The sequence below is a fragment of the Populus nigra genome, chromosome 6, assembly GCF_951802175.1.
Source record: "Populus nigra chromosome 6, ddPopNigr1.1, whole genome shotgun sequence".
Taxonomy (NCBI): domain Eukaryota; kingdom Viridiplantae; phylum Streptophyta; class Magnoliopsida; order Malpighiales; family Salicaceae; genus Populus; species Populus nigra.
Genome location: NC_084857.1, coordinates 2847505 through 2861677, shown reverse-complemented (window position 1 = coordinate 2861677; position 14173 = coordinate 2847505). Strand labels below are relative to the sequence as shown.

Genomic DNA, 14173 nt, shown 5'->3' with positions numbered 1-14173 from the left:
GCTTAAAAATATATTAAATTAATATGTTTTTTAGTTTTTTTTTTTATAGTTTGATGTTCAGATATAAAAAATAAAAAAAATCTGACTTTTTTATTTAATTATATTTAAAAAAAAACTATTTTAAAAACATTATACACACACCACAATATAAAACACACCCACCTAAATAAAGGGTTGGAGTTTTTTTAAATAATAAAAAAAAGCTCAGGACCATCCAATTACGGAACTGTTCATGGAAAGAGTGTGTGTTTATGTATAATGCTTATTTGGATGGTTCTTGTTAAGGGGTTTTTCACAAATCAACACATCCTTTTCCTTTTCAAACTTTAGAAAAATATTTTTTCTTGTATTTTTTTTATCATGATTTTTTTCTTCTAATTTCACCTACGTATTATCATTGATTTCCACCAATATATTTTAATTTGGGAAAATAAATATCATTGACCAGTTTTTTAAAATGACAAAAGAATGAAAAAGATCTCGAAATGTCTTCTAGAAATCCTGCTATAAACAAATGGGCCTTAGATTTAGTATCTTTTCATGAAGGACGACTTGTTCTATATTCTTAAAATCATAAGCACCATAAAAAAAAAAAAAAAAGCAATGCTCCGCGCACAAATAAAAACCACGAATGAAAACAGTGGCATTGTTGATAATTTCTTCCACTTTTTAGTGAATCATTTGTGTTTATTTTCGTGGCTTTTTCTTCGTACATTTTTTTTTTCTTGTTGTAAAGCATTATTCCTCGAAAAAATATAATCACTCGTAAAAAAATGTTAACTGAAAAAAATGCGGGATAGTAATCACTCACAACAAGCAGCATTCTACTATCAGTGATGTGCTATTGGTTCTGATTGAAGTAGTTGGTCGAGGATTTAGTAATGTTCAGCTAATTTTGGAACGTCTTACTTAGAGATGATCGATTCCCTCGGTAGGATACTTCCTCAAATCTCTTTCAATTATTAATTAATGGCAGAGGATGCCAGTTAATGCATACGATGATGTGTGTGTGTGTGTGTGTGTGTGAGAGAGAGAGAGAGAGAGAGAGAGAGAGAGAGACTAATACATACAATGATCGCAGATAATATTAGCCAGCAACAAATTGACTCCTGATACGTTTTCAGGAAATAGCATCTGGTTTTGATGTTTTGTGTACTGGGTTTTGCCCTGGTACGGAAAAGTTGATTCTTCATGTGATGTTTTATGCTCATCTCCTTGTGAAAAAATGAACGGCAGAAAAATAATAATTAAGAAGCTTCTATAAAGAGCTTTAAGGCACAAGCAGTTTCTCTTGCATTAGCTATCGAGCTAGCAGTCTTGGACACCATTGAGCAGAGCAAAGTACTCTAGCTATGTCTATGGAGTCCTTTAGTAGCCTGCTCAATCAAGCAAGGCCATATTTGCTTGTGATTTGGTGCAATGTGGCTACTCAATAACGTCTGTACCAGTCAAGCTTGACTTGAATCAAGGGTTGAAGCCACAAGTATTAGTAGCCTACAGAATCTCAACCCTTAGTATTAGTAGCCTACAGAATGACTGTTACCTTTATTAAAGAATAATATAAATCATATCTTGGGACCTTACGTAACAGCTTAAGCTATTGGATTGAGATGATTCTTTGACATGGTATCAGAGCCTTAATGACCAAACGGTCACGAGTTCGAATCTCACAATCCTCATTTATTTGATAAAAATTAAACACAAGGTAATGTGGGCCTAAAAGGCTTTCACTTGAGGAGGTGTGTTAGAGAATAATATAAATCATATCTTGGAACCTTACCTAACAGCTTAAGCTATTGGGTTGAAATGGTTCTTTGACAGCTTCTATTCTCATTGCTCCTTTTGCGCGTCTTAGAAAGGTCTCGTTGATGTCTTTCTCTAAATGTATTTTCATGTGAATAATTAGCATAATCTAATTATAATCATCCTGGTTTCATAGTTCTGAACAGGAATTCAAGGCCAAAGATGACTCTGTGTACATTCTCCAAGATAAACCTACTAAGCTACTTTGAGTAATGACAATCAAATTAGTAAACTACAGGATGTATTTATTTATCATCTCTAAACATTCTTTATAGAACTTATGCAGTTGCTGACATAATTCTGGTATCTGTTACCTTTACAAGGCCAGTTCTTGATTGTTCCACAATCAGCTGAAAATCACCTCCGCCACCTTTCGTGTTTGCCGTGTGCAATATTCTTCCTGCCATGACATTTGTAATGGCTTGCATCTTCAGGTAACCTTCAGTACACATCTGTGCATTAGTTAGTAGTATGAGTTAGTGATTGATCTAAGACTATCAAGGCAAGGCTGATTTACAGGCTTGAGGAGGTGGATATTACGAGGCTGCACGCTCAGTCAAAGGTGGTTGGGACACTGGTAAACATTGGAGGAGCAACGCTACTCACATTTGCTCACAGAAGGGAATTTTTGTCGCTATCAATCTGCACCCAGTGCACACATCCAAGATCATTTGAAGGGTGCTGTTAAGATTGTTTGGGTGTATGAGCTGGCCAAGTTTCATTATTATTAAGTAAAATCTCATCAAAATTCAAAACTATGATGGCTGTAGTTATACCATCGTGAGCCTATAATTAATAAAATAAATAACTACGAGCAAAATTCAATTAATTACTGAGTGCTTACAATGCTTTCAATATTGCTTCCCTAAAGGCAATGGTTCCAAAATCGTACCCAGCTAAGCTCCCCCTTGCTGCTTTAATGTGCATAATGGGCACGGAGGAAAAAGCATACCAACCTTTGCGGTGGAACGAGCTAACACTGCAATCTGGTCTATATACTTGGATGTCAGACTTTTAGCTGCTTTCTATGGTGTAAGAAATTCTAAGTTGGAGCAAAATCATCTTCAAAATCTAAATAATTTGGTGTAATATTTATGCATCATACCATGCCCCTCCAAGGATTAAACTTAAAGCAGCATCACTCCTTTGATCAATTCCATGCTTTCCAGGCAGGGAATACCCCCAGGAGACTGCTTATTACATTCTCGGATTGTTGGCCAAGGAAAGGGGTCCAGTATTTCTGTGTGCTTCTAATCCTCTAAGCATGGTTATGGTTGCAATTCTGGGGTCTTTCATCTTCAAAGACAAATGGTACGTTGGCAGGTATGCAAGGATAAAACTACAAACATCAAACCATTTGCGCAAACAGCCAGGACAGAAGGAAATGTACGGACTTCTAATCATGACTTGGTTGCAGGAATGCTAATATGGCAGGACCCACAGGGCCACAGATGAACCTGTTTTAAGGAACCTAACCAAATTAGGTATACTCAAGGAATCTGAGTTTTCTAGGCAAGCTCCATGTAAGCGGTAAACCTAATACCCTATAGACATATGGTTACTAATGTATCTAATTCCGCCATGGCTTCATTGTTCAAGAGGTATAACTTCTGATGGAAGTTAAGATAGCAATTGACCTCAATAATAACAGGTTTCCCAGAATGATTACTAAGATTTTTGCTACAATAAAATGTTAAAACCTAAACAAAATAGAGACAGACCTTCAAATTTTTTAATGAGCAAAACTAAGCAAAAGTGTTTTTTTTCCCCAATAAACAACCATATGGAACTGATTTACAGATAGATCTAGAGCAGTCTGAACAATCAACCTGTGCTTTACCACCAGAACTAGAATAAAACCACAAGTGCTCGTGTGATGGAAGCAAAAAACAGTGGACTGCTGCTTCCATCATGAGTCAGCCAGTAGACCTTTGCCCTTTGCCTATGTGATGCTATTCCTCAACCACGAATTGTTATTCTCAATCACTTCAATGAAACCGCATGCAACAAAACTGGACCTAATTTGGACAGATGCCTACTTTTAACTGGAAAAGCCAAAGGTCAAAACAGGAATATAGCTCAGTCTACTCCACTGCACAAGCGAGCTTAGATTAATCCAAGCACGAGTACGCATGTGTCCTATAACACTTGCACATGGCTGTTTCATCTATGTTAAGAAACAAGGTTTGGAACTTTGGACAAGAATATCCATGTGGTGATGCAAAGTAGGGATTTGCGTTCAATCTTCAACTAATAGGACATGGTGTATGTCAATAGCTACAGGCATTGTCAAAATCCTTGGAGTTCTACACATATCCATAAAGTTCATTTACTCTATCCTATATTTGCAACCAAGCCTCTATAGAGCACGGCGTGAGGTATAAAGACAAAGACGCTTGTTGCACAACTTCATCAACTAACATGCAGAAAGCACCTCTAGCCCATCATGAATGCACAAACACAGTAGCCTACCAATAACAGAATAAGTCCAAAACAAAAACTTAAATTCTTATAGCGAAAGGATAAAAAAGTTGAAGAAACATTCCTCCTCTCAAAATTATTAGAAATCCCAAAACAAGTCTATAATTACCAGAGAAATATGCTTCTATGGACAGAACACATACCACCTCACTTATTCTAAAAGCAGGGTCTTCATCTCAAGATGGTAGAGTGACTTCCTCCTTTCCATAGATGCGCTGAAGTTCACGGGTGGCAGCTTCATATGATGCTGACGAGAAGAGAAGAAAATTTGTTGAGAGAGAATAAATAACTAATATTTATCTCTTGTATTTGTGTAAGGCAGTCACATAAACTCATCTAAAACTACTCCTTACCTTTCCAGCTAAGGAAATTCTTCTGATTAATAGCAGATCCAGTAACAGTTTCGATCGCATTGAACAGCATCTCCTGAGGAGTGTTCTTCAGTTCTTGAACAACTGCATAGATGGTCTTCCCATTCTCAAAGTAAATATGGTTATTGGGATGCTTGGTCTTGCAGTTAGCATGTCGCTCAAATTCATATGCATTCAAAACCTGCACGGCGCATCCCAAGTCATGAAATAGTTTTGAACATTTCATTAGTTTTGTTTCAAGACACTAGGCTATATTTAGAGTTGCCTACCTTATTGCAGCATACTTTGCAACTACATAAATACCCAGTCCCTTTTATAGTTCCTCTAAGAGTTTTCTGCCAAGATGAAGGTTACGCATTTTAATGTGGGAACCATAATCAGTAAGAAATATTTATCATTCCTAAATATATATTGACATCTCAAGCATAATATTTCAATCTCACCTCCCTCGACCAGGAAACATATTTCACAGGAACCCCGTCAAGCAAGCCAGTTGATAGCAAGCTCTTGACATTTGAGGGGAAGTTGTTAGGAGGGATCTTCTTAGATGTCTTCAGCTCTTTATTCTTGGATGCAGAATCAATTGATGTCTTTGGCTCTTTATTCTTGGGGGCTGCATTGATTGATGTCTTTGGCTCTTTACCCTTGGTGTCAGTATCAGTTTTGGAATTAGCTTCCAGACCACTATTTAATTGTGTATTTGCAATGACCTTTGATGCAGTATTGGTATTCAATTGTGGATCAACATTTGTCTGAGGCAAATTGTTCTGAACCGGTACTTCTGAAGTTTGAGCGGTGTTCTGATTGCTCACTAGCAGGTCATAGCCTCTAATAACATTGCCAGACATATTTGTCTCAGGTTCATCATGAAAGTTTTGAAAAGAAATGGAATTGTTGTCACCCTTGTTGTAGTTGTGACCAATGGATAGAATACCAGAATTTCCTTTGTCCTGGGCAGGAGTCATGGATGCGATATCAATATCTGCCTTGTCATATATTGGACCGTTTGATATGACATTATCCCCTCCCTTGCTAAATGAGGAACCCATCAAAATGAAATTTTCACTTGTTTTATCATAGGAGGGTCCCATTGAAATGAAACTCTCATGTCCCTTATTGTAGGAGAGAGCCATTGATATGAAATGGTTATCTTCCTTGTCATAAGATGGACCCATTGTTATGAAATTGGCACCCTTCTTGTCAAACGGCTGACCCATTGATAAGATACTCTCATCTCCCTTGTTATAACCCTGGCCCATTGATATGAAATTGTCATCATCCTTGTTAAATGCATGACCCATTGAAATGAAACTGCCATCTGCCTTGCTGAATGTGGGGCTGATTGAGATGGTATTCTCATCCCCATTGTTATAAGTAGAGCCCAAAGAGATGGCATTGCTCTCCCTCTTATTATACGCAGTACCCATTGAAATTATATTGTCATCTCCTCTACTATAGGAGTGCCCCACAGATGAAGAAATGTCATTGCTTGAGTCTCTAACTTGATTGACTCTCACTTTTCTGAGGCCACCAAAACTAATAGATGCAGGGGGATCTTCAACGTTATGAGACATAGACAAACCCATCGAGCAATTGCTGCCATATAGGTCATTGAAATCCTTTCTTTCCATGTTCATATTTCCATTGCTGGCAGAAGGCACGTTGCTACCACTGTTAATCCGCAATGGTTCAAACCCAAACAGACGGTCATTAAATTGCCCTGAAACCGACTGGAAGCAGGAAGTGTTATTCCATGGAGAAATGTTCATGTGCGACATTCCCATTACTGGCCTGTTGTTGCTAGATGGTTCAACTGCTTGTTTCTTGTTACTGAACAATTCAGGTCCAGTGCTATCCATAAGCCACTGATGACCACGCTTTGGTTCCATTCTTGAGGAATTATCGAAACCTATATCTCCATCAGTTAAACACCCCACATCTCTGGTCATCCAAAAGCTTTTCTGCTGGAAAGACTGCCAAAAAACAAGAGCCGTCCAAGTTACAATCATATATCAACAGGACTAGAGAAGAACAGAAATTGAGGATTCAATATTCCAAAAATGCATTGCAGAGGGTAAAGGGACATGCAATAATGCCAAACAAACAACTAAAGGCAGATGCGGATTAATCAATAGAAACTTTCAAAAAATAAAAAAGTATGCACTCCATAATGTGTTAAATTCTTAAATTTATAGATCCTCAATTCTTTGGAGTTAAACACATCAATCAATAGCCATTTCAAAATACAAGCATGCAGTCCATAATGTTAAATTCTTAGATTCATAGATCCTTTCTACTTTGCTTTTAGCTCCCAAATAATCAAAGAAAAAAGAGGTCTTTTAGAAGTTCTCTCAATCTGATACACATAAAATGGGTACAGGGCATTGACAGAAGTGAGAACTCTGACAAGGTGACCAAAAGTAGTAGTTGTTATGAAACTTCTTGACAAATCTTTCAAGATAAGAGCTGTCCAGATTTGGTGAGCCACATCTTAGAGCCTAAATCTAACACTATTACTAGATGCCCAGATAACACAGAGGGCGCCTTCTTCGGAGACAAAGAAGTCAACTTGCAGTGAACATGGTACGCAATTTAAGACCTCAAGGCCAATTTCATGCCGTTTCAAAAATACTTTCTAAAGCTTTCCCATTTTTCCCTTTGGTCATATTCAATGTTCAACTCTGCTTGGTTTGTTAAGTAAATAATGGATTACAATCATCATAAGCACATTAATACATATAAACTAGAAGAACTAAATTTAAAGGTGAATATAGTAGGCAATGAAATTTTAGATCCACAAATTTTCTCAAAGTTAACCTACATAAGATAAGATTCAGCAGCCCTGCTAATATTATGGATCTTCCAGACGACTTTCAAATGATAGAACTTTATATCACAACTTTTCTCAAATCCTCAAATCCTCACCTGAATGCTCAAATGAGCAAAGGAAAATATCCTTGGCCGATTGAAGTGGTAAAATAAAACAAGAAAACGAACTGATTTCCAAGCAAGGAACTAAGTGCATGAGCTGACTGTCAATGCTTAATTAATGTAATCATTCTTTCTTAAATATTAACTTATTTCTTAAGTAGGCATGACAGGAAAAGGTCCAGCCATGATGAAAGCAAAAGTACATTTTTTTTTCAAACATCAACAATAAGCCAAGTCAAAAGCAAGTTTCTAAGCATGAACCAGGCGAGTATATGACAATAAAAAAAGTGGGTAACACAACTTGGATCCATCAATAATCTTTTGAGCATACTTCAAATTCTATAATCAGCTAGCGTGTTATTTTATTCCATTGACAGGCACCATATACACGGATAATAGGCCTAGTTTGTAAAGTTGGCAAACAGCCAACTTAGATTGAATATGTTCTATCAACCACAACAATGTTATCATGGTGAGTACTTTAAACTAGTGCATGTTGTATTAAACTCGCCATCTTCATTCCCAAACTTCTGATGAAATCTAGATTTGGAAACCAAGAAACAATGATTCACAAGCTCAAAACTTTCTCTATAATCTCATGTCCTTGCATATGCCTGGGGCATGCGTTACCTATAAGACAAGGCAATCTTTTGCTCATGAGAGGACTTCTTAGGCTTTCATAAATATTTGTTTTTAATGTATCTCAATGGCAGGTTGTGTTTATACCTTTTGCTAATCCTACAAATGAGTGGTATCCCTTTGGTGATAGTTTTTTAAGATTCGTTCACTTCTAAGTTATTTGAAAAAAAAAAATACAAGGAAGGAGAGGGATCCACATAAACCTCAGGGAGGTTTGTAGGGAATCACAACAACTCACGAAGATGAAATTCCACGTTGAACCCAATAATACTTGAGGCATGGTGTTAAATTATTGTCCTGATTCCATGCACGACCAAGAAAGAAAATACAAATTGCAATGGTGCGGGTCTAAACAACTTGTCCATGCCATTGTACCATGCTACATAACCGCTCTTACGTATTAATAGTCAGAAAATACTCTACGTAATAGTAACAGCCAACATAAATCATAACTCTTAAGTTAAAAGTAGAGGGATTTAGGCCAACTAACAACCATCTACACTAATTTCAATGAGAAATATTTAGAATTTGGAAAGGAAATCAAGTAAACTATTAAAAAAAAAAGCCTTGCAAGTAAATAGACGGGGACATTCCATCTTGGGGAGGAAAGTGCTTTGGCAAGTCGGGTAGCAGGATTAAGAAGGAAGGAATGAGCATGCTGAATGGATGGCCCAAAAGGATTCCATTAAGCAAGGATATTTATTAATTTAGTTGATGATTTATTTGGAAAGTGCTAAAAGTACAATTGGCAATTTTCAATATTGATTTATTTTTCTTATCCTACAGACTATATAGACTAGGTTGGTGCCTTTAGTACATATTCTCTTTACATTAAAAAAAATGTGTCAATTTAATTTATTTTTTTTCTACGCACCTTTTCTCACTTGAATTTCGGTTTAGTTTTTATTTGCTATTTTGTTTACATCTTTTTTTTCTCAAGAATTTTAACTGCTCACTGAGTTTTGTTTTGCATTTCCCTCATTTTGTTTGAAAGTCTCAAAAGTGACCATAATTGGATTCAAACTACATATATTATTGGTAAGTTACCACTAATAACCAATCACCTTATCACCATCCACCACCATCTATGACACCATTGGGTATTAACAATGATTGATTGTCAATCACCATGTTGGTCAATGACCACGTTCAACTATTGACGAGGCAATTGAATATTGGCCAATTGGAATTTGAAAGTCATGGACAAGATTGTTGAAGTTGTTGAAAGTCGTTTATTGTAAATCAATTATATTGCACTTACAATTATAGGTTGTCAATGACTACAAATACATTCTCAAAGTTGCTAGTTTGTGATGTTTTTCTTTTTGTTCCAAATTGAATACCATTTCTTTAGGGATGAAAACCAAAAACAAGATTCATCAAAAAAAGAACAATTGAAAGATATAATAAACTACCTTTTATGCAATGTGCCAAATACAAATGTATTCCAAAAGCATTTAAAATTTATGTGGTGGCCGAAAGGTGTGTAGGAAAACCTTTATGTGCATTTACTTATAGCAATTACCCTTCAAATATGCAACCAACGAGCACCTATAGGGTTTGAGAGTTTGCGTGTGCAAATGGGACTCACCATCGATGTGCACATGTGTAGTGTACACGAGAATCACTTTGAAGGTGGGCGACACCAATAAGCGCAGGTAGTACTGCCCATTTTTCCTTTAAGATTGGAAAAAGATTTGTTATAAAACCTTTATGAGCATCGGAATGACTTTCCTTATAAAGAGAGCATGTTCCATTATACGTCATGCATTTCATGTTGTGGAGGTAGATGAGAAATATTAAATACATCCTAAAATCAACTTTTCTTTTGGAAATAAGGGATATATTTGGGAAACTAGTATTTGATATGAGTAGAACAAAAAATTATGCGCATGACACAAAATACATCACCGTAATGGATACATTAATGCCATGATTTCTAAACAAGTGATTTTTACAAAATGTAACCACTGATAGTTGGCATTATAGTTAGCAAAGACATAAAAGCCCATACAAGTTAGAGGTCGAAGACTTCTAGTAATAAGTTATATGAGATGAAATCTTTTTAGACCTCTTCAATAATGCTACTCCAAAGAAGAATCTATAGGAAGTTGGATTGCTATGAAAGTTTCTATTCTTGTACAAATGAGAATCCTAGCATATCGATGCTACATATAAATGAGATGACGAAGCAATGAGCCTCTCTCTTTATTGAAAGATCACTAGAGAAACTTTATGACCATGTACTTCCATGATGCTGATTTTCAGTTGGTTCTTGAGTTGTTGCTCAATAGATGGAAATGAACTACGCTCATCATGAAGAATTATAGTGATTTTGATGGAAGAGACCTTTAATATCATGAAGCCCCCCACCCCTATTCCTAATGTTGGCAAGTAGCCTTAAACCCTCATGCTTTGTTGACAAACTTATAGCCCACTTACCACCTTTTGGGATGCTCCTTTGAGATTGGCGGTTTTTTTTTTCAAGGAAAGGTAAGGCATGGGCTCCCAAAAGTCATAACAAGACACAAAAGGCCATGGTATTGGCCTAACAAGCCCGTAAGAATTATACTGGCAACTCTTCAAGGGTGTTGGCCAGACAAAGACCTAGCAAGCGTTCATCTAGAAACCCTTCAACAATGGCACAAGCTTCATGTGCTTGAGATTACTCGAAACCATTTAAGGATCTTTTTCCTGTGTGTTTGATTTGTCTCTTTTAAGAGGAGTTCTTCAATAAAAAATATTTTAGGTTTTAGTTTACTTTTCATGCTTTTTCCCATGTACCATGTTTACTATGATTTTATTATTGGATGATTAATTTATTATTTATTATGGTAACAAAAAAGCAAATGTAAGTTTAAATACATTTAAATTAAATGACTAACATTCTTAACATTTCTATGATGGGACGTTAAGTTTGAATTGACCATTGTAGCTTGCCTAACTTAATTCTCATGTGTGTAGAAGTAGATGGATGAAATTCACAATAAAAGGACATAGTTGAGTAACCATGAAATAAATGCTCTTTCAGGCTCTATTGAAAACATCAAGGCTCAAGAAAAGGTACAGGAATAAATGTGTGAATGTTGCCCTTAGCTGCACATTGAACAATTTAAATTTTAATCATATTAGGAAGGTAAATCCATGTTTAAACAAATGACAAGTTCAAAAACAGATTTGTCATTCCATTCAACTCTAAGCAACGCAATTCATTCTTCCTACACCATTGCTCACTCCATCCTCCTTGTAGCACTTGCTCTAACCTTATATGGTTACAAATTGCAGTCAGCATTGCAGTAAGTATATAGGATTCCAAAAGGGGCTGACACTCTCCTCGAACTTCTCTTTATAGGTTTCATTGTAGCTGAATAGTTTTTCCAATGAACTATGCCCTTGGTTGAGCCATGAGCCTTTAAATTAGTTCTTCGCTGAGACAAATCAAAGTCCATCCTTGCAAATTGAAGACAACTTCCATGCAGGAGAATCGATGAACATTGCATATGTTTGAATGTTGGAAATCAAATATTAAGACTTCCAAAGGCACAGGTCACACAATCTTGAAGACATTTAAAGTGGAACGAGGTTGGACTATAGAACTTGTAAGTTCTCAACTAAAATGGCCTTGTGAGGAAGTAGAAATAAGCATTGATTTGGGATAAAGGTTCTCATATATGGTTGTTTCTGACTATATCAGGGGTCTTAATTTTATTAGGAAGGAATAAAGGTTCTCATATATGGAAATTTCTGACTATATCAGGAGACATAATTTTATTAGGAAGGAATATTCCTAATATCAGTCAAGTGAGTATCTTCAATGGATTCCCTCACTTGAAAAGATTTGTTTCTTTGTTAAAAAATATGTCTCGTTAATTACTAAGATAATTCTCACAGAGAACTTTTTCTAAATGACGAGGAATCCCACTTAAGATAAGAAACCCTCAGGCACCTAAATGCTACAAATGCATTAGGTGAGTCCATGGGTCCGAAACCAGGTCAACAATGTGGAGAGCAGAGCACAATCACTTGTCAGCTCAGATCACTCCAGATTTCCCAGCTATATTCTTCCCTAAAGCTCCGATCTCTAGCTCCGTTTGAGCCGTTAACCACTCCTATCTTATCTTAATGTGATAAGAACACGATAGCCCTCATGTCTTTGTTTAGTAAAGGCAAAGCAAAATTAAGGATAATATAATCCTCCTCCTCTACTTCACTCCACAAAATTGTAGTAAATGAAGTTACAATAAAACTATCTCCAAATGTGGATCAGCATGGCTGGATATACTTAAAGAATTTGCAATACAGAAACACACACAAAATAAACAAAGAAAGATAGCATTCAAATACAGTAAAGGATCTGGCAAGCAGATATGAAAATAAGTAACAAAATTTAATACCAAATAGCCAAACAACAATCACAAAACATATAAACACTTGAAAAACCATAATCAATCACCATATCTAAGCGAAACCAAACTTTGAACATAACATTTTCAATAAAACAAACAAAAACTTGAATAGAAAATTCCAAGCCTACCATTTTTTGCCGTTAGCCAAGTTCACAGAGACTCGCCGAATCAAGACTAAAACCAACTCACAAAACTCGTTCTCAGGTGATCTCCACTCGAAACTCGAAGTTCTACTTTCACTAACACACACCACTCTTTACTACGCCGTTTCGCTCATTCACGCCATTGATCACGATCAAGCTCAAATAATCTGCAGCACAAACTCAAACGCCAAAACCTAACCGTTTTAAATTAACAAACCATGAAAATCAAACTTCGATCATGCATAGCATTCATTTAAGACCGTTTAGAGAGAAAACATTGAACAATTATAGTGAGACAAACAAGCTCAAAATTATCAAAACTGTAATCATCAAAGTTCAAAATCCACTCGCACTAAGTACACACAGCACGAAAGGCATGCATAGTGACGGTCACTACACATGAAAACTGAGAGATACGTGTGAGACTGGAAGCGTACCTTTAGCCTGAAAGATCGCCGGAGAAACTCCCGGCAACTGCAAGAGTGAGCGAGTGTTTTTTTTTCTTTTTTCAGGAGAGAGAATTAAAATAGAAAATTAATTATGTCAGCTTGGTTTTAAACTACGAGGAGAAACACAACTAATGCCGGGTGGTCTAGGATCTTATCCGTACACGTGGAACGATGGAGCTGGAATCAACGGCTTGATTTACTATAAAGGCTTTGGACCGCTAAAACGCATTGCCATATACGGAAGAGCCTCATATGGCAACGTGCAGGAGAGGAGCCTTTCACTCTTGTTGTAAAAGGTAAGTGCAGCGCAACGCAAGATAGGTATACCACTTGTCAGTTTTCTATTGATTACAAGGTGTTCTGGTAATGTGTTTCACAGTGCGAAGGTAGGGGTCTAGTGGTTTAGGTCTATGGTAAGAATTATGAGTTTCTTAAACTAGTAAAGCACATTGGTTGAAGAGAATTGTTGTCAATTTGTACTCAGTGTTTTGTGTTTTCTTGTCTCCTGGGGGGTAAAATATAAGTTTTGCCATGTTTAGAAAATTGGTGAGGGGGCATTGTGGTAAAATAGGGTGTAATCAGCATGGCTAGTCCATGGGCCTAAATTTGGTAAAAATGAGGGGTCTGGATTTGTTTTAAATATGCTCTAGATTAACTTTGGCAAGTACAATCAACATTATTAGTGAGGTAATTTAATGGGTTAGCCTTTGTTTAGATAGTTATTTATGGTGAGAGTAAAATTTGGCACCAAGAGGTTCACATGCTGGATATACTCAAGGTTGTGGGCACACCCACCTCACGCATAGTAATTAATTATTTTTAATGCATCAAATCTACGCAAAATAAATGTGTTTTTGAGATTATTTAATAAAAATATTAGTCTTAAGTGGTAAACAAAATAACTTAAAGATAACCCCTGTTAAGAAACAAAATCTTGTGTGTTGAAATGA

General features: G+C 36.4%; 2 protein-coding genes across 7 annotated transcripts; one reads left to right on the top strand and one right to left on the bottom strand.

The window, feature by feature from the left end:
• Positions 1-485: 485 nt before the first annotated feature.
• LOC133696512 (uncharacterized) lies at positions 486-3229 on the top strand. The gene is made up of 5 exons (XM_062118721.1): positions 486-530; positions 1376-1514; positions 2127-2187; positions 2323-2481; positions 2977-3229. The coding sequence occupies exons 1-5, from the start codon at positions 486-488 to the stop codon at positions 3227-3229; spliced, it is 657 nt and encodes a 218-aa protein (XP_061974705.1).
• LOC133697460 (uncharacterized) lies at positions 1888-13421 on the bottom strand. 6 transcript variants are annotated; one of them, XR_009842872.1, is made up of 8 exons: positions 13212-13421; positions 12760-12941; positions 5099-6628; positions 4925-4990; positions 4638-4836; positions 4428-4531; positions 2344-2445; positions 1888-2255 (listed from the first exon to the last, which is right to left on the bottom strand). XR_009842872.1 is itself a non-coding variant. In XM_062120021.1 (7 exons), exons 2-6 carry the CDS (start codon positions 12760-12762, stop codon positions 4461-4463), a joined length of 1869 nt encoding a protein of 622 aa, XP_061976005.1. In that variant the 5' UTR covers positions 12763-12941; positions 13212-13421; the 3' UTR covers positions 1888-2242; positions 4428-4460. The 6 variants fall into 6 exon arrangements, 5 of the variants coding, with proteins under 5 accessions (XP_061976005.1, XP_061976004.1, XP_061976001.1 ...); XM_062120021.1 differs by lacking the exon at positions 2344-2445 and having other exon boundaries at positions 1888-2242; XM_062120020.1 differs by lacking the exon at positions 2344-2445 and having other exon boundaries at positions 13212-13420.
• Between the last annotated feature and the right edge of the window lie 752 nt (positions 13422-14173).